General features: G+C 43.0%; 1 protein-coding gene across 2 annotated transcripts in view; it reads right to left on the bottom strand.

Moving 5' to 3' along the window:
* Positions 1–22,656, bottom strand: part of LOC132900497 (serine/threonine-protein phosphatase 6 regulatory ankyrin repeat subunit A-like) — a 195,131-nt gene that overhangs the window by 40,529 nt on the left and 131,946 nt on the right. For both annotated transcript variants that reach the window (XM_060942622.1, XM_060942621.1), the window contains exons 9-18: positions 21,513–21,591; positions 21,318–21,432; positions 14,427–14,509; positions 11,973–12,036; positions 11,764–11,832; positions 11,506–11,646; positions 4,979–5,090; positions 4,060–4,086; positions 3,741–3,815; positions 2,085–2,286 (exon numbers count right to left, since the gene is read on the bottom strand). In XM_060942622.1, coding sequence (XP_060798605.1) covers positions 2,085–2,286; positions 3,741–3,815; positions 4,060–4,086; positions 4,979–5,090; positions 11,506–11,646; positions 11,764–11,832; positions 11,973–12,036; positions 14,427–14,509; positions 21,318–21,432; positions 21,513–21,591 — 967 coding nt within the window. The remainder of the gene's footprint in view (positions 1–2,084; positions 2,287–3,740; positions 3,816–4,059; positions 4,087–4,978; positions 5,091–11,505; positions 11,647–11,763; positions 11,833–11,972; positions 12,037–14,426; positions 14,510–21,317; positions 21,433–21,512; positions 21,592–22,656) is intronic.

Here is a 22,656-nt window from a genome sequence, read left to right as displayed (position 1 = left end):
TATTAATATGAAACAGTTAATAAGCCACATTATTTTATATTGTGTCTTGAGTGAAAACTTTAATGGCTTTGTGGCACCTCTAAACATTGTTCAATCTCAACCAAATTTCGCACGATAACTTCTTTTAGGCAATGAAAAAAAGGTAAGGTGGTCGTAATAAAATCCTAAAAAAAAAATTTTGGGACCACCCTAATGCCCGAGCCACCTCAGCTGATTCCTCTTGATGTGGAGGAGCAGTGGCTCTACTCCGAGCTCCTCCCGAGTGACTGTGCTTCTCACCCTATCTCTAAAGGCCAATTTATGCTGACAACGCAGTCCTCGCAGACGGCGTCGCAGAAGGCGTCTGCGTAGCCCCCCCACCTTCGCAGACGCCCTGCGCGCACCTCCCAAAAACTGTGACCACCGCAGAAGCCTCGCAGACAGCGTCGCAGACAAGAGGGCTCTGATTGGTCCACTCTACATCCGCTGTACACGCACTTCCGCTTCCCTACTTTCCCGGTTTGGTTTGTTTTCATGACCGCCATTTTTAAAAACACAAGCGAAGATGGAGCAGCACGAAGAGCGGTTGATCGAGGAAGTGAGGAAGTACGGACATCTATACGACTCCAGTTCTAGTCATTATAAGTAACCGGAGGATAAACACTCCACTAACCACACCCACCAACTACTCCTAGCGATTTCGCGACTTCGCGCCCCCTTGCGTTGTGGCAGTGAATAACATCGCGCACGCCTATTACTCCCCGCTCAACGATAAATTACAACTGTCTGTGAAAAGCTATCTGCAAAAGCCTTGTCGCAAGAGCATGCAGAGGCCCTGATGCTTGGTATCATCTAAAGAAAGTAGTCTAGAGCCAAGGACATGCACTACACAACGACAGAATGGACAATCAAGCTTGTTCTTGTGCAACCTGCGATCCTGAAAAAAGTTAACAATAAATCGGCCTTTTCTTAAAGCGAGACGGCCTTTCGATTTCATAAAATCGGTGAAATTTAGTTCCCTCTGAAATTTGGTCACTGTGATACATGTTTGTTTCTGTAATATCTCCAAAATATCAGGTCATTCTGTTCTGTGGCTGGGAAGTTATTTAATTTGATGGGATTCCTGAGCAAATAATGTGCATAAAATCGCTCGCTTTGCGCAGTCAAGCAGACAGAGGAAGTCCGTGTGTGTGCGCATGCGCAGGTTTAGCTTTGACCGTGCACTGACAGTTCCATCATTCTGTCGCTAAACGAACAGTTGATCACACCGAGGTGCTCGCTGACCGCCGATATTTATTAGTTTGGTCCTGCGTTTCCTTTCCTTCGTATAGAACATCACGTCTTTTCTTCTCGCTTTCCGTTACTGTAGTCGGTCTTTCACGTTTCATTCGCACACACACACACGTCCTCCATTTTTCTCTCCTGTTTCAAATGTGTATCCCACAATGCCTTGTGCAAACAGGGAAAGCCCACCACGTCATGCGTGATGTAGTATCTTGAATTGGGTCATGGTGAAGCAGGAAAAAATAGCGGAGAATTTATGGCCACGTGGCCTTAAATTCATTAATTGTTCTATTTAAAAAAGCTAATAAAATTGGAAGTCTGTGATTCGAATTCGGTAACTTTCGTTCCACTAAACAAAAACGATTGGGTGTCGGGGAAAATTCTTTCTCTGACCTACACTTAAACTCTAAAAGGCAGTATAGCTTTAATAAACTTTCATGAAAATTTGTACTGCCTCCATTTGCTTCTCTTTAGCTTTCAGCAGTCTCTAAAAAGAGAGCTCTGATTTCTTGTTGAATCTATTTATAAGCCAATCGCACGACAGCTCTTTCCCATTTTAGATCTGTTTTTGTGGCATTAGTGCTGTGTTACTTCCACCTTCAGTGAAGTCCTGGTATTGGACATTATTCTGCCCTCTGCTGTCTAAACAACATAATTACAGCTAGAAAAAAAACTAAGAGATTACGCAGCCTGGTGATCATCAAAATTGATTTTTATTTTATCAATTCAAATTGTCACAAGTTGTATCGTGATTCATCATTGCACAATAAATCGTTACATGCCTACTGCTGTGAGAATGAAGTCTAAGGGTGTTTTCCTACCTGCAGCATGAATGGGCGTTCTTTTGTGTGTGTAGTCCTTAAGCAGGATGGAGGCTCCCTGGTTGATGAGCACATCCACACACTCCACATGGCCTTTAAAGGCAGCCAGGTCCAGCGGTGTGTGTCCCTGCACTGTCCGCACATCCAGGTCCAACAGGGATTGAACCAGTACCTCCAGAGCATGGTGGTGGCCGTGGTACGCCTAGAATGAACAAAACACACGATTAGGAGTTGTCCCACAGTAATGAAAGCCATGAACTGGAAAAGAAATGCTGTCATTATGTTGACTTAATATCTACTAATAAAACTAATTCATTGAAATTTTAACAGTTATTCCATGAAATCAAGTCGTACATGAGCTGATAGCCGACGAAGCGCGTAGCACCGAGTTGGCTAAAAGCCACGTACGACGAGATTGAGTGGAATAACTTTTATTATATCCACATTCACTGGGTATGAGCAATCATGCACTCTGATTGGCTACTCTACTACTAGACTATCAGCTCATATACCGTGAGTAGAGAAAAACAAAATGGCGGAGAGTGCTGCTGAACCAACTGAGGACGAAATAAAAAAAACCTCTACTCGAAAACAAAACCTCCAAAAATACAAAAAAACAAACAAAAAAGCGACAAATAATGGAATAAAAGTATTTGATGGTAAGAACGTATTTTTATTTTTCAAGAATTATTATTAAAGCTTTTTTCACAAATTGCTACTGTCATTTCGCCGGTTTGTGTAAAATTTTTATCTATCAAATTTGCAAAAAATAAAAATGCTCCGTTTCTCGAAATCCAGTGAATGTGGATAGAATAAAAAACAAACAGTTATTCCAGTCAACCTTGTCGTACGTGGTTTATAGCCGACTCGGTGCTACGCGCCTCGTTGGCTATCAGCTCATGTACGACTCGATTTTGTGGAATAACTGTTAAATAATTCTTATCCTGCACACTATTTCCCAAACAGTAAATAAGCCACATTTTTGCAATTCATCTGAGACATATACACCCACTGTCCACTTTATCAGCAAAACCTGTATTCCTGCACATTTATGTAATCAGCCAATCACGTGGCGACAACAGCACAATGAATGAAATCATGCAGATACAGGGTGAGAGCTTCAGTTAACGTTCATATCAAGCATCAGAATGGGAGTAATGTGACCACACTGACTGATTATTGGCACGGCTGCTGGTGCCAGATGGGATGGTTTGAGTGGTTCAGAAACTGCTGATCTCCTGGGATTTTCATGTACAACAATCTAATGGTGTGATGAACACTGACGCGAGACAGCTCAGAGAAGAATGATCAGAATGGTTTGAGCTGACACAAAGGCTATGGTAATCACTCTTTACAACCGTGGTGAGTAGAAAAGCATCTCAAGAATGCACAGTATGTCCAATCTTAAGGTGGATAGGCTATAAAAGCAAAAAAAAAAAAGAAAAAGCACACTGGGTTCCACTCCTATCAACCAAGAACATGAATCTGATGTTACAGTGGGTACAGGCTCACCAAAACTGGACAGTTCAAAATGGGAAAAATGAGCTATTAAACTTAAACATGTCAGGGTTTCTGTACCATAGACACTTTCTCATCAAGTAAATTAAATGACTGAGCTGGACCTTTTAAATCCATTTAAGCTTCATTTTCACTCACTGCTAAGTGCAAAGGGCTGATGGGAGCCTGACCATCGGTGTCATTCAGGATATCGGTCCCAGATGTCTCCATAAGCTGAGGACGCACACAGAGCATCAGGAAAAACTGAAATACTCTTAGACACGCTTCGGAAATCAATGCACACATTAGACAACCAAAGTTGAAAATGAATTATGGACAAGAGCCAATGAATTCAGCTCTCCACTTGGGGGCGTTGTTGTACAACTCATTGATAAAGGGCAGAATCCTGGTCAGCACTTTTATTCTGTAATGTTGTGGTCATTCCTGCGGATGTGAATAAGATTTCATACTAACTTACCACATCCAGCGGTGTTTCACTGGCAATCTGCAGGAACAGAAACATGGCTCAGTAACAGCCTGCTGAAAAAAATGGACTGTGTGTATATGAGAGAGCGAGCGAGCGAGAGAGCGTGAGAGTGACAGAGAGAGCAAGTGAGAGTGTGAGAGCGCACGCAACAGCGACAGAGTGAGAGAGTGACAGTGCAAGAGCGAGAGAGAGAGAGCGCGACAGAGAGAGTGAGCGCAAGTGAGAGACAGAGAAAGCGAGTGAGAGCGCAAGAGCGACAGAGTGAGTGCAAGTGAGAGAGAGAGAGAGAGAAAGTGAGAGCGAGTGAGAGAGCGCGAGAGCGACAGTGAGAGCGCGAGTGAGAGACAGCATGCAAGAGAAAGTGTGAGAGAGCGACAGAGTGAGAGAGAGCACACGAGAGTGAGTGAGTAAGAGGGAGCGTGAGTGAGAGAGAGACACAGAGAAAGAGAGCGAGTGAGATTGCGCAAGTGACAGTGAGAGAGTGAGCAAGAGAGAGAGCAAGTGCAAGAGCGGCAGAGAACAACAGAGAACGCGAGAGAGAGCGCGAGAGCGACAGAGTGAGAGTGAGAGAGAGGGAGTGCAAGTGAGAGAGAGAGACAGAGAGAAAGCGAGAGCGAGTGAGAGAGAGCGCAAGAGCGACAGTGAGAGAGCGAGTGAGAGAGAGCAAGAGTGAAAGACTGAGCGAGTGCGCACAAGAGCAAGTGAGAGAGTGACAGAGTGTGAGTAAGAGGGAGCGCAAGTGAGAGAGAGACAGAGAGAGAGAGAGCACAAGTGACAGTGAGCGAGAGACAGCAAGAAAGAGTGAGAGAGCAAGCGAGAGACAGAGCGTGAGAGCGACAGAGAGCGCGAGTGAGAAAAAGCGAGAGTGAGTGAGCGAGCGTGACAGTGAGAGAGAGAGGAAGATGCTGACCAGTTCGAGGCAGAGGCGGTGACCGTAGGCTGAGGCATAGTGCACGGCGTTATAGCCCTGTTTGTCTCTGATCCCTGGATTTGCATCGTTACGCAATAAATACTCCAAACACCTGAAACACGACACACACCGAATACATTTCTATTCATTAACAAAGCATTCGATTCAGTTTTCAGGAGAGCTAAACTAATAACAATAATGGTATTACATTAGATACAGTAGGAAGATGCACTGGGGTTGATGGTCTCTGTGATAGATTAATGACCTTCCCCAGAGCGTACCCCACCTCTCACCCAGTGTCAGATAGGATTGGCTCCAGCGTCCCCTGTGACCCTGATGGATAAGTGGTACAGATAACGGATGGACTTATCTCTACCACAGAGCAGAGATGTCCATAAGCCCCAGCGACCGGCGGTTTTCTCCACCTACACAGACGGTCTGCGCCAGCTACTCGATCCCAGAAAAAAACCCTAAACCTCGCCTTTAAATGTTCAAGCGATTTATATCGTCTCTGCTGCCCAGAATTTGCTGCAAATCCAATTATTTCACCATGGAATTGTCTTCAACTCGGGTCAAACATGACCGGAAACGATACCATATCTGTTGATCGATTCTCATGCTCTGAATGGCTGAGCCAGACCACATGACCACGCCATAGCATATGTAGTTGTGTTACAGAGCCAGGCAGCGTACTACAGAAAGGAACTGAGAAAACCAATCTCTCTCACACACACACACACATCTGGAGGGAAATTTCATACACATTTTCAAAGCATTTTACAGGGAAATGGTTCGTAATTTATTAGGCGAGAGTGCACCAGAAGGCATGGAAATGAAAAACATTTCTGACCCCCTAGCATTAGTGTGCCTTTGGCACGCCATGGCTGCTTTGACCCCACAAATTCCAGAGCCACCTACTACTTTTTTTTTTTAGCTGGCTACTTGAGATTTTCTGGAGAACCCAGTGTTTGTCTGACTGAAGTAGGATTGTGCAAAACCTATCGAAGCAATTTCCATGAAACTTGGTGGAAAGGTGTAGCATGGGCCAAGGAAGAAATCATAACATTTTGGAGCGGCTCTAAAGGCCAATTTATGCTGACAACGCAGTCCTCGCAGACGGTGTTGCAGATAGCGTCTGCGTAGCCCCCCCACCTTCGCAGACGCTCTGCGCGCACCTCCCAAAAATTGTGACCACCGCAGAAGCCTCGCAGACAGCGTCGCAGACAAGAGGGCTCTGATTGGTCCACTCTACATCCGCTGTACACGCACTTCCGCTTCCCTGCTTTCCCGGTTTGTTTTCACGACCGCCATTTTTAAAAACACGAGCGAAGATGGAGCAGCACGAAGAGCGGTTGATCGAGGAAGTGAGGAAGTACGTACATCTATACGACTCCAGTTCTAGTCATTATAAGTAACCGGAGGATAAACACTCCACTAACCACACCCACCAACTACTCCTAGCGATTTCGCGACTTCACGCCCCCTTGCGTTGTGGCGGTGAATAACATCGCGCACGCCTATTACTCCCCGCTCAACGATAAATTACAACTGTCTGCGAAAAGCTGTCTGCGAAAGCCTTGTCGCAAGAGCATGCAGAGGCCTTCAGTCACGGAGATCCATGAGTTTAGTCCGACTTTCACCAACATTGCCATATACAGCATTTTACCTTGGTGGGGTTTGAATAATAATTAACCTTTTACTTTTAAAAAACACTACAGCAAGAACAAATATTAGTAACTATACTATACTACTACATCTACACAAATAAAATAAATAAATCATAATGAGTTATCTTCCGGGCGGCACGGTGGTGTAGTGGTTAGCGCTGTCGCCTCACAGCAAGAAGGTCCGGGTCCGAGCCCCGTGGCCGGCGAGGGCCTTTCTGTGTGGAGTTTGCATGTTCTCCCCGTGTCCGCGTGGGTTTCCTCCGGGTGCTCCGGTTTCCCCCACAGTCCAAAGACATGCAGGTTAGGTTAACTGGTGACTCTAAATTGACCGTAGGTGTGAATGTGAGTGTGAATGGTTGTCTGTGTCTATGTGTCAGCCCTGTGATGACCTGGCGACTTGTCCAGGGTGTACCCCGCCTTTCACCCGTAGTCAGCTGGGATAGGCTCCAGCTTGCCTGCAACCCTGTAGAACAGGATAAAGCGGCTACAGATAATGAGATGAGATGAGTTGAGTTATCCTCCTCCTCCTCCTCCTCCTCATCATGATTACCATAAACCTTCAGACTTGTTTGTGTTTGTTCACTCGCAGCTTTCTTGCTGCTGAAATTTCACTCAATTTTTAGCCATCTGGCGACTCAGGATCCAAATCTGTCATCTTTAACTTCTTTTCAGGCAGAAATCTCAAATGGTTTCCTGTTGCACTGCGCTTTGTGCCCCATAAAATACCATTTCAGATGCAGCCACAGAACATGAGCACCTCTAATAAGCGGCTGGTGAAAATAAAGCATGCCATAAACGACAGTTCTCTATTCCGAACACTTTTCGACTGTAGATCGAGCAACACAAGGATTGTTTAGCAAAAAATGTTTGGAAACTTCTATTTCAAGAACCTTGTTAGCAGTAGACCTGAGTGATAGGATTATCTGATACTGACATCATCATAAATTACGTCACGATACACTTTGTCAGTGGGGGGTTTACAGCAGCAACGAAACTGACTTCATGTTAAAACTGTTAATGTTATAGTCATGCTGTCTGTTGTTGCCCAAATGAGGATGGGTTCCCTTTTGAGTCTGGTTCCTCTCGAGGTTTCTTCCTCATGTCGTCTGAGGGAGTTTTTCCTTGCCACCGTCGCCACAGGCTTGCTCATTGGGGATAGATTAGGGATCAAATTAGCTCATGTTTTAAGTCGTTCAAATTCTGTAAAGCTGCTTTGCGACAGTGTTTATTGTTAAAAGCGCGATACAAATAAACTTGACTTTTCTCAGATATTGTGGATATTTTTGTTTGTTTTTTCAATTTCAAATATTTTTAAAAAGTACAAAAAAAAATTTAATTGTAAAATATATATATTTTTTACATTTTATTTCCCTCCTTTTCAGTGTTAAATATAATATCTCATCTCATTATCTCTAGCCGCTTTATCCTGTTCTACAGGGTCGCAGGCGAGCTGGAGCCTATCCCAGCTGACTATGGGCGAAAGGCAGGGTACACCCTGGACAAGTCGCCAGGTCATCACAGGGCTGACACATAGACACAGACAACCATTCACACTCACATTCACACCTACAGTCAATTTAGAGTCACCAGTTAACCTAACCTGCATGTCTTTGGACTGTGGGGGAAACCGGAGCACCCGGAGGAAACCCACGCGGACACGGGGAGAACATGCAAACTCCGCACAGAAAGGCCTTCGCCGGCCCCGGGGCTCGAACCCGGACCTTCTTGCTGTGAGGTGACAGCGCTAACCACTACACCACCGTGCCGCCCGTTAAATATAATTTTTTTTTTTTTAAATTAAGAATATTTTTTTTAAATACCCAAAATATAATCTTTGGCCGGCATTAAATTAAAGCATCATCATAAAAAAAATTTCAGAAAAACATATATACTGTGATCCATATCTTGTATTAAATAAACACCTCAGAGAATCATAATTTTTTTGTCATATCACCCACCCTTAGTTAGGCGACTAAAGGTAAAACACAAGAACATGAGATCAACTAATAATTAATAAAATAATATAATTCAACTAGATTATAAACAGATGTAATGATATTTTATGAAGGTTTCAATAAGTAAAGGCATCATAATGGAGGGAAAAAAGTTCATGCAGGCTACCAAAATAAATACACAATACAAAACAAGTCGCTTCTCAAACCGGACACGTTTATCATGACAAAACGTGCAATGTGTAACTCTGAATGTCAGGCTGCTGATTTCCTCCCACCGCCTGCATCGTAATGAAATCATGCGTTACTGAGGGCGGCGCTGATCGGATTACTTTAGAGATAATAGCTTCCTTGTGATTTTTTTTTCCTCTAATACATTTTCATTGTCATTGCTTTCCATCAATATTTCCTCTTATGAGCGATATTCATACATCGTGAACAATGGATTAAAGAGACAAATGTTAAATTAGGTTGAGGATCGTTGAGGAAGGACAGAGTGTATTAAAGGTTGAAGCACAGGCAGAAGTAATACTCAAGTCTAGAACTTGGACTCGAGTCCGACTCATGCCCTAATTTTAAGGGCTCGTGACTTGACTTGGACTTGAGAACTGATGACTCGGACTCGTAAATTGGAGACTCGGATGTGTTCTTTATTTTTTGTAACATGCCGTAATAATTTAGCACGAGATATTTATATCTACATTCATTTTTGTCCTAATTTTGTGCAAGAGTGCCACACCTGTGCGCGTGTGCATCAGACAGACTCTCGGGTGCGTTCCAGACAACATGCATGCCAAGAGGACTCTCGCACGCGCCGTAAACGACTCGCACCTGCACAGGATTAAGGTGCAATCAGTGCGCAGATATCAAAACGGTGAAAACACACTTAAGCCTTCGGTCACAACCGGCCGTACGTGCTCCTACGGCCGGTCTACGTGCAAAAAACGCAAGAAACGCACGGAGGGCGCGCGTGCGACGTGCTGATTTTCGAGCCGCAGAGGTTCTTTGTCATGTCAAACAAACTCTACGGGCGCTTACGTTTTTTTTCAGGTTGCAAGGCAAACTTACGGCCAACGTGCGTCTTTCTCCATAAACAAAAAAAACGCAGCGATTTGGGAAACGCCAAAAATCGCACGGCCAAAAAATCGTATGTCCGGTTGTGACCTAGGCTTTAGGGTAGTATCTCACTGGGCTGCGACAGCCTGCGACTAGTTGGAGACACAATAATTGCAATAAAATATGCGAATTTTCACTTGGAATCACACCGAAATGATATTCGCATATTTTACCGCAATTGTTGTGTCTCCAACTAGTCGCAGGCTGTCGCAGCCCAGTGAGAAACACTCGCACTTCCTGTCTCACGGAAACCGTCTTGAGAAGGGTTCGTGACGGCTTTGCGACACCAGCGACGCATTTGCGGCAATTTTGAGAGAAATTTTGTCGCGCGAATTTTCTGAACATGTTAAAAATTTCAGCGACGAAGGAGCGACACTTTGCGACTCATGCGAGGAAATTGAGAAGCCCCGCGAATGTTTCAAGACACTTTTGAAACTCTCTCGCGAATGACGTTTGCAATTTGTCACAAGCTGTCACAGCCCAGTGAGATTCTGGCTTTACTTTGCGAAGTACTGAGCTGCGTTGCTGACACATTACCGACCCTTTTTCCTTGTTTGGTTTCCTGATCCCTGATTTCCTGTTTCTCGTCTTTGATTCTGCGATAGCCTGTTTGTGTCTCGCTCGACCTGTTGCCTGTTTCACCGTTTTACGATTTTGCCTGCCGTTCTGGATTGTTTACGTGTCTTCACTTGCATTAATAAACACACCTTCTGCATCTCTGACCGAATACTTCACACTCCCTGATAAAGAGAAGCACATTCACTTGTTCATACTAGGGATGGCGAAAACTAAAAAAAATCTTGACCGACCACTGAGCCTCATTAGCCGGTTAAAGTCGGTTAACCTATGAGTTGATGCAAACGGCGCGCCTTTTCGCGGATGCCGCCTTTTTCACGGCTGAATCGTGCAGATCCGATTTTTTTTTTTTTTGGGGGGGCGTTGGAGTGTCTGAATAATTTCATCAGAGTAAATTCTGTATTAAAATTACTAAATAAGCAAATGCCATTACAGTCCATGAAACATAGGAAGTATGAGAAGAAAACAGTAAATCAGAAAGCTGCGCACATTTGCGCAGCTTCCGCGCAAACGTGCGCAGCTTTCTGATTTACTGTTTTCTTCTCATACTTCCTATGTTTCATGGACTGTAACGGCATTTGCTTATATACAGAATTTACTTTGATGAAATTATAATCAGACACTCCAACGCCCCCCCCCCCCAAAAAAAAAAATCGGATCTGCGCGATTCAGCCGTGAAAAAGGCGGCATCCGCCAAAAGGTGCGCCGTTTGCATTCCTGTATATTAATTTGTAAGCTAAAAAGCCTGTGTCTACACTTTTCTTTCACCAAGTGGCAGCTGTCTTCAACTGGGGCGGGAGGGTGGGACATGACTGAATGGGTGTTTCTGATTTGTCAGCTGTCGTCCTTACACTGCCCCAAGCGTTTACAACACAGAATTCCAGGTTCTCCGCTCCAAAATCGGCAGCTTCAAAACGATTGATTTTTTTTTTTAACCGACAACCAAAAAAAAATTAACCGTTTGACGTTGATTTGGTCAACCATCGGTCAAACGGTCATCAGTTAACATCCCTGGTTCATACGTCATTTTCAGGAACAAACTAACGTTAATGGCGTTAAAACAGCCACCGTCAAATGGTGCGAATCAATAATGGACTCGACTCGAAATTTTCTTGAAATGACTTGGACATGAACACTGGGGGGCTCGAGACTGGACTCGGACTCGAGGTTTAGTGACTCGGCTACGACACTGGTATACGTGTACACGTGTCCTTACTTGGCGTCGGTGTCTGAGGCAGCAGTGTAGTGCAGAGGACTGCAGCCTCTCATGTCCGTGTCGTTCACACTGGCCCCTGAGCCCACTAGTGCAAACAGGCACTGATAATTACAGTTAGCTGCCGCGTAGTGCAGTGGCGTCCTGAAAACACACACGTTAATAGAATTACATTAATGGAAATGACAGCTTTTATACGATGCTCTCAGAATTGGAAGACAAGTGGTGCTGCTAGTGAACACACCTCACCCCAAAACTCACCTTCCGAACCGGTCCTTCCTGTTGAAGTCAGCTCCAGTGTTGAGCAGCAGATTTAAACAGTCGAGATTTCTGCATGAGTCAGAGAGTCGTGGTGATTTAAATTTCCACCACTCTGAATTCATTAGAGCGCTACATAAGAGACACAAAGGCCTCATTGAGCAGCTCATGATACAAACAAAACAATCAGAGTACGGCTTGGCTGGACTCACCCTCCTGCTGCGGCTGCGTGTAAACACGTCCTGCCAAAGTCGTCAGGCGCGTCGACGTCAAAACCTGAACCAACACACAAGTCAACAAGAGCTGGAAATACAAACAGTACACAAACACAGTACGATGTAAAAGTGTTAAGCACCCTACTGTTTTTTCATACAAACTTTATGACTTCTATAATCATAGCCTAATGTAGCCTGGCAAGCCAGACTAAATGTGAAGATTTAGTCTGGCCTCGCTCGTAGACATTTCTGAAGGGTGGGGGTGGAACAAACCGCTGTCTTTCAAACTGTCTCTGTGCGTATGGACCCTTTTCACGTGACGTCATGACAAACGCGGCCGCCATTTTGGACATGTACTACCAGTAGTTTACCACAGCCAACATTGAGGAACGGCAGCAAAGAAAGTGTTTATTTTCAGCAAGACTTCCATCATGCCACTATATTGTTGTGCACCTGGATGTAGTAACCATCAACAAACAAGGCAAGGGTTATCATTTTATCGGATCCCGGTAGATGCTGACCGACGGAGAAGATGGATAGCGGCATACCAGCGCTTGTGTAGTGACCACTTTGTTGGAGGTAAGACGAATAAAATTAGCCAGAAAAGGCATTACATTGCTGTTAACATTCCATTCTAGTTTACTGTAATTATGATCTGGCAGCTATTTACACCGGATCCAGTGTAAATAGCTGCCGGAGCCAACGTCCGAGGTTCCGGAGCGTGCTAGCTCGCGGCCGGCCGGAGCACGCTCCGGCAAGCTCGGACGTTGGCTCCGGCAGCTATTTACACTGGATCCGGTGTAAATAGCTGTCAGATCATAATTACAGTAAACTAGTAAATACAGTTTTCTGCATCTCGCTCCTTTTTCTTTTATGTTTGTCGCCTTCCTCGCATTCAAACCGATTCGAGCCGAAGTCCACTACATGTCCAAAATGGCGGTCGCGTTTACGAAGGTCAAGTGACTGAAAAGGGTCTATAGGCCAACGCTCTGACCAATCAGCGCAACAGTGACTGTGACGTAGTCAGAGCGACAGAAAGCAGTGGGGGAGGCCTTGAAATAAATAATTTTCCAAAATGCGTATTAATTAATAAACAGGTTCTAGATATTAAGAAGTTTGGAGATAATGACCACAAGTTTGGAGTCTGTACCACATACACTCATTTTTTTTCCAAGTGTTTTTCAAGGGTTTGCTTAAACTGTTTTTGAGAGTTTTTATTTAGTGGTGTTTGGTGAAATAATTTCCCTTAAATTTAAAATAACGGGAAAATAAGAAACGATCAAAAAGTAATGTTTCAAAGCTGTTTATTAATTCTTCGTACTGCACAAACTAGCCCCATCCTTTTGGCTACGAGCGGAGCCAGCTGGTAGATCAGACTTTTGCCATAGCCGGTCGGCAAAACAGCGAAAACGTCCTTCTTGAAAAGGAATGAGCGGAGAGCCTCTTCCTGATCATGTTTCAACGAAAACTCCAAGTTTAATTCTTCTAAAACTGATTCCAAAGCGGAGTCAAACGCACGCTGTTCACTAGCGGTAGCCATCTTTCCTGTTGTGCTTTCTCCAGCGTCGCGCAGCTTTGTCATCATCCTGCAAAAGCCCGCCCAAAGAATCCAAACAAAAACCTTGCGTTGTGATTGGCGGGCACGATTTGATGCCCGGGGTGTTTTGTTTATATGGTGCGAGGCTAGACCCACTCGCTAGGCAAAAATATTTTTGGCCGCTAGGCGGGTGGGTCTAGTTTACTAGGCTAAGCCTAATGGTTAGAGAAGCAGCTTTGGGACCAAAAAGGTCACCAGTTCGATTCCCTGGACCAGCAGGAACGGATGAAGTGCCCTTGAGCAATGCACCTAACCCCCAACTGCTCCCCAGGCTGCTCTGGATAAGAGCGTCTGCTAAATGCCTGAAATGTAATATAATTATCGAGTCAGGACAAAAACATTTTAGAGTCCAAACGTTCGTTTTCCAGCACAAAATTAAATGTTACAGGAAAAAAAAAAAGTTCGTATCTGAGCAGCATATTCCATAAGAGAGCACTTTTCAGATTAAAACAAAAAACCATAAAGGCTGCTGGGTTTTGGTGCAAAATGAAGAAGTGTGACTATCAAAGTGTCCAGAAGAACTGTGGCTGGTTCTGTAAGATGCTCAGTAAAACCTACAGCTCAGTTCCTTATCAAACTGCACTCACTGGACCTCAGACTTTTTTTTTTTTAAACCAAAGGGTCATCTCACACCAAATATTGACTTTGCTTCCTTTATTATGGCTTACTGCTTACAGTATTTTTTTTTACGTTGAAACATTTCATTCCATTATTTTTAAGCCATTTTTGGTCTCCAGCATTTCTTTATATGTGCCTAAGACTGGTGCACAGTACTGTGTATTATAAGGCCTGAATAACACGTACACCAGCTCACACTATCTACATCTCCTGTGCACTGGAGAGATCAGACTCACCAGAGGAGAGAAGCTTCCGGCAGCAGTCAGAGAAGCCACTTAGTGCAGCAAGGTGAAGAGGAAACATGCCGTGGATCCCCCGCCTGCATGGAAGACGAGACAATTCATTTCTGCCTGAGAACATTACTCACCATAGGGCTCTATTTGGTCAGAAGGTGTTGATTCATTTTATATAACGGTAGCTCTGATAATCGGGCCAGCTGTAATGTAAGAAATTAAAGAAAAGCAAGAAAGCAATGATAGAGAGAAGGAATAGCAGAAATAGAAGAAGAAGAAATAAAATGGTGATGAAAAATATGAGCGCGGAGGAAAAAGGAAAAAAAATGTTTGCATTCGTATGTTTTTAATAGACAGAAGGAATAATAAAAGAAGTAAAAGATGTAGAAATACGAGATGATGTTGAAGTATTAGCAGTAATTAGTAGCAGCAGAAGTAGTAAAAGAAATAGCAGTAGTATTAGTAGTTATTCTATCCACATTCACTGGATATGAGCAATCGCACGCTCTGATTGGCTACTCCACTACTAGGATATCAGCTCATATAGATAGTTTTCAATGACGTCACGGCATTCCGGGGAACGCCCTCCAGCCGCCATCTTGTGGGGCAAACAAAACGGACCATCGCCATTACCGGCTACGTTATCTCGGACGAATTTATGAAATTATATAGTCAGTTTTCTAAAATAAAGATCAATGTTGGCAAAGTCAAGCAAACAGAAGTATATAGATACATTAGATGACATCTCACGACAACGGTATGCAGCCAAACTGGCCTTCATTGGGGGAATTGACCCCTACGAAGTGGACAAAGATGCATTTTCAAGTGACTATGCAGGGCTGCCATCCATATCGCACCCTGATATTGTGAACTATTTCGTGAATAGTAAAAGCGCCTACACACTTGACGACCTCAAAGCATACAAGTCGCTGGAGTCATACAATTATTTAGTCTGTGGCTGGGTCCGCGAAGTCCACCGTATAAAAACAAGTGACAGTCGTGTCCTAATTACAGCCAAGGTATGTAAACATTGGAATTTTAGAGCTCTCAACACTGCATATAAATATGTGTGTGTGTATAATATCGAGTTGATTTAAGACAAATTTTACATCCATTAGTGGTATTACAGTACCATGTCAGTATAAACTTTGTAATATAATTAACTGGTATGTAGGCTTGTTACATTTTGTGTGTTATGATAAATATGACAATTTATAGGCCAGTAATAATCATATGTTTGCCGCCTTGTACTGAGCGATATTAAGTGTACATTACAATGTAAACGTACACTCAGCGGTTCCAGTTAGGCATTCTCCAGAGATTGTTTACACGATGTTTTGGTTTCCAAAAACAAACAAACACAATTGATTGTTTATTTAAACAACTTACCACTTATAAAATGATCGGAGCAGACTTTGCTGTGTTTGGAAGGCTGATAATCCTTGCGGTTGATTCTCACAAGCCATAGATTTCTCCTTTGTATGCTGAGTTTCTTTGTTTGCTCGCCTTCGTGCTCCCGTACAGTGGGAATTCCATAAAAGCTCCGCTTGACGTCATCATCTGACCTATTACGACAGCCGTAAATACAACAGGTGTGCACCATTGCTAGCTTTAAATAGCCTGCTTGGGTTCTTTTGAAGACTTTGTACTCGCGCGTTACAATGTGTGCTCAGTGACCCGTACGGTCAGCTTGACCCGCAAGATGGCCGCCACTAGGGAATCCCCGACTCTGTGATGTCATGTGAAAACTATGTATACTGTGAGTAGAGAACAACAAAATGGAGGAGCGTGTTCCTGAACCAACCGAGGACGAAATAAAAACTCCACTTGAAAACAAAACCCCAAAAATACAAATGAAAAAATATGGGATAAAAGTATTTGATGGTAAGAATGTACCTTTTTTTTTTTCAAGAATTATCGCATTTTTCATAAATTGCTACGGTCATTTCGCCGGTTTGTTTACATTCCAAGCGGAAACAATTTTGTCAGACGTTTTGTAGAAAGTTATTTATCGGATTTTCAAAAAATAACAGTGCTGTTTCTCAAAATCCAGTGAATGTGGATAGAATAAAACAGTTATTCCACTCAATCTAGTCATATATGGCGTAAATAGAAATATATATATATATATATATATATATATATATATATATATATATATAAATAAAAGAGAAAGAGAGAGAGAAGTAACAGAAGAAGTGATAAAATAGTGATGAAAAATATGAGTGGGAAGGAAAAAAATTTTTTTTTTGCTCATGTTTTTAAACAGATAGAAGAAATAATAAAATAAGGAAAAGATGTAGAAGTACAAGTAGTAGTATTAGTATCAACAGTAGAAGAAGGAAAAGTAGTAGTAATATTAGCAGCAGAAGAAGTAAAAAGTCGTACTAGTAGTAGCAGTAGTAGTACGAGGGTAAGTCAAAAAGTTCTAAGACAGATGTTATAATTTCAAAAGGAATTCAAAAGAATAAAAAAAAAAGGAATACAAAGAAGGAATTCTCCGATGGAAACATCGCTTGCAGAAGTGTTTAGACTTAAATGGAGGATATGTAGAGAAATAGCTTTGTTATTTTCATAAATAAAGATTTTTTTCAATTTGTCTTAGAACTTTCTGACTTACCCTCATAGTAGTACTAGTAGTAGAAGTAGTAAAAGAAGTAGCTGTAGTAATAGTACGATTAATAGTAGCAGTAGAAAAACTAAAAGAAGTAGCAGAAGTAGTAATAGTGGGAGTAAAAGTAGCAGCAGTAGTAACAAGTGTTGCCAGGCAAAACCAACCTCGCCCGGTAGCACTTATGAAGAATATGAAGGAAGATCTCATCTCATCTCATTATCTGTAGCCACTTTGTCCTTCTACAGGGTTGCAGGCAAGCTGGAGCCTATCCCAGCTGACTACGGGCGAAAGGCGGGGTACACCCTGGACAAGTCGCCAGGTCATCACAGGGCTGACACATAGACACAGACAACCATTCACACTCACATTCACACCTACGCTCAATTTAGAGTCACCAGTTAACCTAACCTGCATGTCTTTGGACTGTGGGGGAAACCGGAGCACCCGGAGGAAACCCACGCGGACACGGGGAGAACATGCAAACTCCGCACAGAAAGGCTCCCGCCGGCCATGGGGCTCGAACCCAGACCTTCTTGCTGTGAGGCGACAGCGCTAACCACTACACCACCATGCCGCCCTCCCGTAACATCATTAACAAAAAAAATGTTTTAAAAAAAATGTTCGCTTACTCCGTAACAGGTGAGGTACTTAATAATAGTTGTAGTAGCAGAAGCATTAGAAGAAGACAAAAAAGAAATAGTAGAAGAAGAAAGCAGGCTCGAAGAAATGTCATAAAAAATAATTGAGGTGGGAGTAAATGACCAAAAAAAAAAAAAAATCATGTGCTCCTAAATTCTTTTTTTGCTCCAGCATCCCTTGACTTGCAAGCGACGTCAAAGCAAAACAGAAACCCGGATGTCGGCCATGTTGGTGGATATACAAACGCAGGGTTAAGCGATGTTCCATAGAAAACAGCCACGCGTGCGCGACTCTCTTTGTTTTTCCACTGCTTTAAGCGTTCTTTTAGCTCTGCCATATCTTTGTGCTGTATATGGTTGCGGTCACAATAGTACTCGAGACCGTGGCACGTTCCGATTTTTTCGAATTCTGTCTGTAATCGGAAAGAGAGCGAGGAAACTCTGAGGTTTAGTACGGAGAGGAGACGAGCACGGCTGAACAACATCGGCAGGGCTGATCTAACAGAGGTAAAACCAAAAACAGCTCGTGTTTGCAGTGATCATTTTAACTCAGGTGAGATTCAAAAGCTTTCTCGATAATATCATGGAAGAATTTTATTTCGTGTTGCTAGAATTTTGCTATAAAATGAGCGTTCTCTCTTGTCATCATTCACTTTAACACGTGTATTACCATTTCGCTTCTACAAGCGCCTGCAAAATTATACGATAGAAACAATCCAGACTGGGCACCCGCTCAGAACATGGGCTGTTTCGTCCAAGGTCAGACTTGATTCTTCGGCAGCTGAACCAGATACGTAGAACGCGATATCTGGGTACTCGATGGTCAGTAGAAGCGTCTTATCTTCAGAAAAGTCTGACTTTTTTTTAATAATATGGGTCAAAACTACACATATCTATCTTCTCTTTGTATCGAATCTTCACTCGACCGTTCAAATCGTGGTAATACTGAGAAAATTCAGCATTGTTTACATCAGTGATTCCCAACCACTGTGCCGTGGCACATTAGTGTGCCGTGAGAGATCATCAGGTGTACTGTGGGAAATTATCCAATTTCACTTAATTGTTCTGAAAATTATTATTTATTTACTGCAAATAATTTGTCTTCGTTCGTCTATGCCAGCGACGTATCGTGACAGGCAGAACAATTAAATATTCTTCCACTAGATGGCAGCAGGTAGCTAATTAACCTGTGTATCTACCTGTTGCCACTCAAACAATAGAATTAGTAATGCTTCGGGGTGTGACAGCGGTGATCGCGATGGATAAATATTTGAAAAGAAAAAGTAAACAATCCAAACTGGGTCCTGGAGAAAATTCTGACCCAGATGAAGGCCCTAGTATGAGTAGAGGTCAGAAGAAAGCAAAAAAAAAAAAAAAGTGATTTTCCACAACCTATCTATGCGAGCTGGGCTTTTCAAGTGTGACTGCTATAAAAACTAAAAAAGGAGAGTGACTCAGAGCTGTTGAGGAAGATCTTTGTGTGTGTCTTTCTTCAATTCCTGCGAGTATATCAGCTTTGTGTTCAACTAAACAGGCCCAGGTTTCACACCGAGTAAGTAAATTGTGAGTAAATTGAGACTAGATGATCACTATATTTCATTATATATACTTTTTGTGACATTTTTGTTTGGTGGTGTGCCGTGGGATTTTTCGAATGTAAAATATGTGCCGTGGCTCAAGAAAGGTTGGGAAACACTGGTTTACAGACACGCTTTCAGCGGCTGCCGTCCTAGTTGCTTTGTAGATCCACCATCATGGCGGACGCTCACGACGTAGCACATTTTGATCACATGATTGCAAGTCATCTACACAGTACACTCTCTGAACGGTGTAAAAGGGTCACCTGTACACCTGCTCATGCACATATACACAAATCAGCCAATCATGATGTGGAAGCAGTGCAATGGAAAAATGATCAGCACTAATTTGAGCTGACTGAATACTACGGTAACTCAAATAACCACGCGTGACCACTGTGGTGAAGAGGAACGCATCACAGAACAAACAAGTTGAATCTATCCAGTTTCTGAGAGTCTGTGCACACTAAAGCCTCAGATTCCTGTTGCTGGATGACACGAGTGTGGTCTTGTGCTGTTATAGCCCATCCCTGTCAATGTTCGGCATGTCGTGTGTTCCGAGATGCTTTTCTGTTCACCATGGTTGTAAAGGAGTGTTTGAGTTACTGCTGTCAGTTTGTGCCAGTCTGGCTATTCTCGTCTCCACGTACACCCTGAGCAGAACATTAAGCTAAACCTTGTGCCTGTTTGTTCAATTTAAATCCCACTTCATCCCAGGGAACTGTGGGACCGTGAGCAGGTCGAGACGATACCAAACTAGGCAGTCTTTCTGGAGAAACAAGACCCTCCCAAGTCAAATCAGCTTCAGTGTCTTTTCAACAGAGGTGGACAGTAACGAAGTACACTTACTTAAGTACTGTACTTAAGTACACTGAGTATCTGTACTTTACTTGAGGTTTTTTTTTTTTGGAAACTTATGACTTTAACTTCACTACATTTGAAAGGCAAATATTGTACTTTTCACTCCGCTACATTTCTATCAAGGTCCTTGTTACTCGTTACTATGAAGCAGATTTGAAAGTGGATGTTTTTTTTTCTTCCTAAAACGTGATTAGTTTTTTCGCAGGTGACACTGAGACAGCCCGTCAGTAATCACTAGGGTCACGTCACATCTACAGACCGTATAAAATCAAGTTCAATTCTTTCTCTGCAGCATTATTTGAACACGATCAGTTGATGGCAGAATGGAAGGAGGCGGTTCATCTGGAGAATGCACGCACTCAGGGCCATACCTAGAACCCGTGTTTCAGTTTTCCAAAAGGATTAAAGATTCGTTTCATTTTAAATGTTTGTCAAAAACGAACCACATCACGGCCTACAAAAACTCGCCGTCCAACCTGTGGAAGCATATTGAGGTAGATAAACGTTTTATTCCAAGAGAAAGCTTGCAAAGAAGTTGTGTGTGCTTTTAGAGCTAGCGATAACGCTACAATAGCTATGCAGTCTGGTTAGTCAAATGACTTTCTGTGGATTTGCCCACCAAGTTGCCATCGCCTTGTCCACGGCTAACGTTTACACATAGCTAGTTAACTTGGACACTGTTAGTTAGCATGTAAAAACGGGGTTACGCTAACACGAATAACGTTAACTTATCTGAAGTCCTTTCAGAAATATGTTTTAGCATAATCTTGCCAAATAAACAGAATGTAGAAATCTTTCTTTTCTAGTAGCGTTAGCTACCCAATATGATTTCGAGTTTGAAAAGAGTTTGCTAGCATGTCAGGTGGAGCTTTACTGACTTGCTAGCCTAACGTTAAACCACAATGATGGCACAGCATGCGTTCATTTTGTGAATTCACATTTCTGTCTTTGGTAACGGCGTTAGGTTTTGTAAGCGTTGTGGCAATAATACAACGATGCATTGACAGAAAACATACTTTTAATACTTAAGTATTTTTAAAAGCAAGTACTTCAGTACTTTAACTTAAGTAAAAATTTGACTGGACAACTTTCACTTGTATCAGAGCAACATTTAACCAGCAGGATCTGTACTTTGACTTCAGTGATGAAGTTGGGTACTTTGTCCACCGCTGGTTTGCAGGGTCAATGACAGTGTCACACTCACTTGGCTACGTCAGCACCGTTGCTGATGAGGGTGTTGATGAGGAGCTCGTGGCCATATCGAGCTGCTATGTGCAGAGGTGAGTTTCCATTCTTATCTTCAGAATCAATCTCCGCTCCTGTTGATACACAATCCAGCTCAGTTCATACACTCCGTGAACAGGACCGAAGAAAAGAAAGAAAACGTATCCAGACTCACCGCTCTGAATGACAGCCTGAGATCTGGAGAACCTGCCGTGAATGGCGGCCATGTGGAGGGGCGTCTTCCCATCTTTACTCTGTTATGAAATGGAAAAAAAACAGAAAGTGCTTTCACTGAACATTTATAATACAAGGTGTCTACGCTATGCTGTTTGCGGTTCTTTAGCAATATTTGGGTTAAAGGTCCCATGGCATGAAATTTTCACTTTCTGAGGTTTTTTAACGTTAAAATGAGTTCCTCTGACCTTCTTAAGTCACCCCAGTGGCTAGAAATTTCATAATGTGTAAACCAAACTATGCCCAACATTTGAGAATGGCGCGTCAAAACGGCGCGTTGATAAGCTCTTCCCTTGCCTACGTCAGCAAGGGAGATGATCCCCACGCCCCCCCTCTGGATTCCCACCCACTGTATGGATTGCCCGCCCAGCTCAAAAGTTGCCACCAAACATGGAAGTTGCGCTGTACATGGATGTGACAACACAGAAAGGAGTCTGTTTTTACTGCCGACGGGAGAGCCCCTGAAGACGCAGTGGCTTAATTTTATTTACTCCAATAATACGCCGTCGAGTCTACCTAAGACAGTGTATGTTTGTCGGAAGCATTTTCCTGATGAATGTTTCCACAACTTGGGACAGTACAGGGCAGGTTTTGCACATCAACTGTCACTGAAGCCTGGGTCCGTACCAAGCATCCCTGCCGCATCAGCCACAAACAGCGAACAAGTAAGTGTATAACTGTTAAGTCGTTTTGCCGTGTTTTAAAATCGGTGCCACGTTAGCCTTGCAATGGCTACATTAGCTGTGCAGCTAACCGCTTCCTGCAGTTAGCCAGGTACTCTGCGCTACAAAACCAAAAAGCATGCAGCATGCTCTGTTAAACTGAGTTTAGTCTGGAAATTGACTGTAACTTATGAGCTTATGTTTTGCCGTGTTTTAAAATCGGTACCACGTTAGCCTTGCAATGGCTACATTAGCTGTGCAGCTAACCGCTTCCTGCAGTTAGCCAGGTACTCTGCGCTACAAAACCAAAAAGCATGCAGCATGCTCTGTTATAATAGCCAATCAAAACAGTTTTTACAAAGACACCCACATTCTTTTTTTTAAGTCACTCGTTCATTTTATTTGTTTGTTTGTTCAGTAAAA

Source organism: Neoarius graeffei, chromosome 16 (genome assembly GCF_027579695.1).
Source record: "Neoarius graeffei isolate fNeoGra1 chromosome 16, fNeoGra1.pri, whole genome shotgun sequence".
Lineage (NCBI taxonomy): Eukaryota > Metazoa > Chordata > Actinopteri > Siluriformes > Ariidae > Neoarius > Neoarius graeffei.
This window is presented reverse-complemented; position numbering and strand designations above follow the sequence as displayed.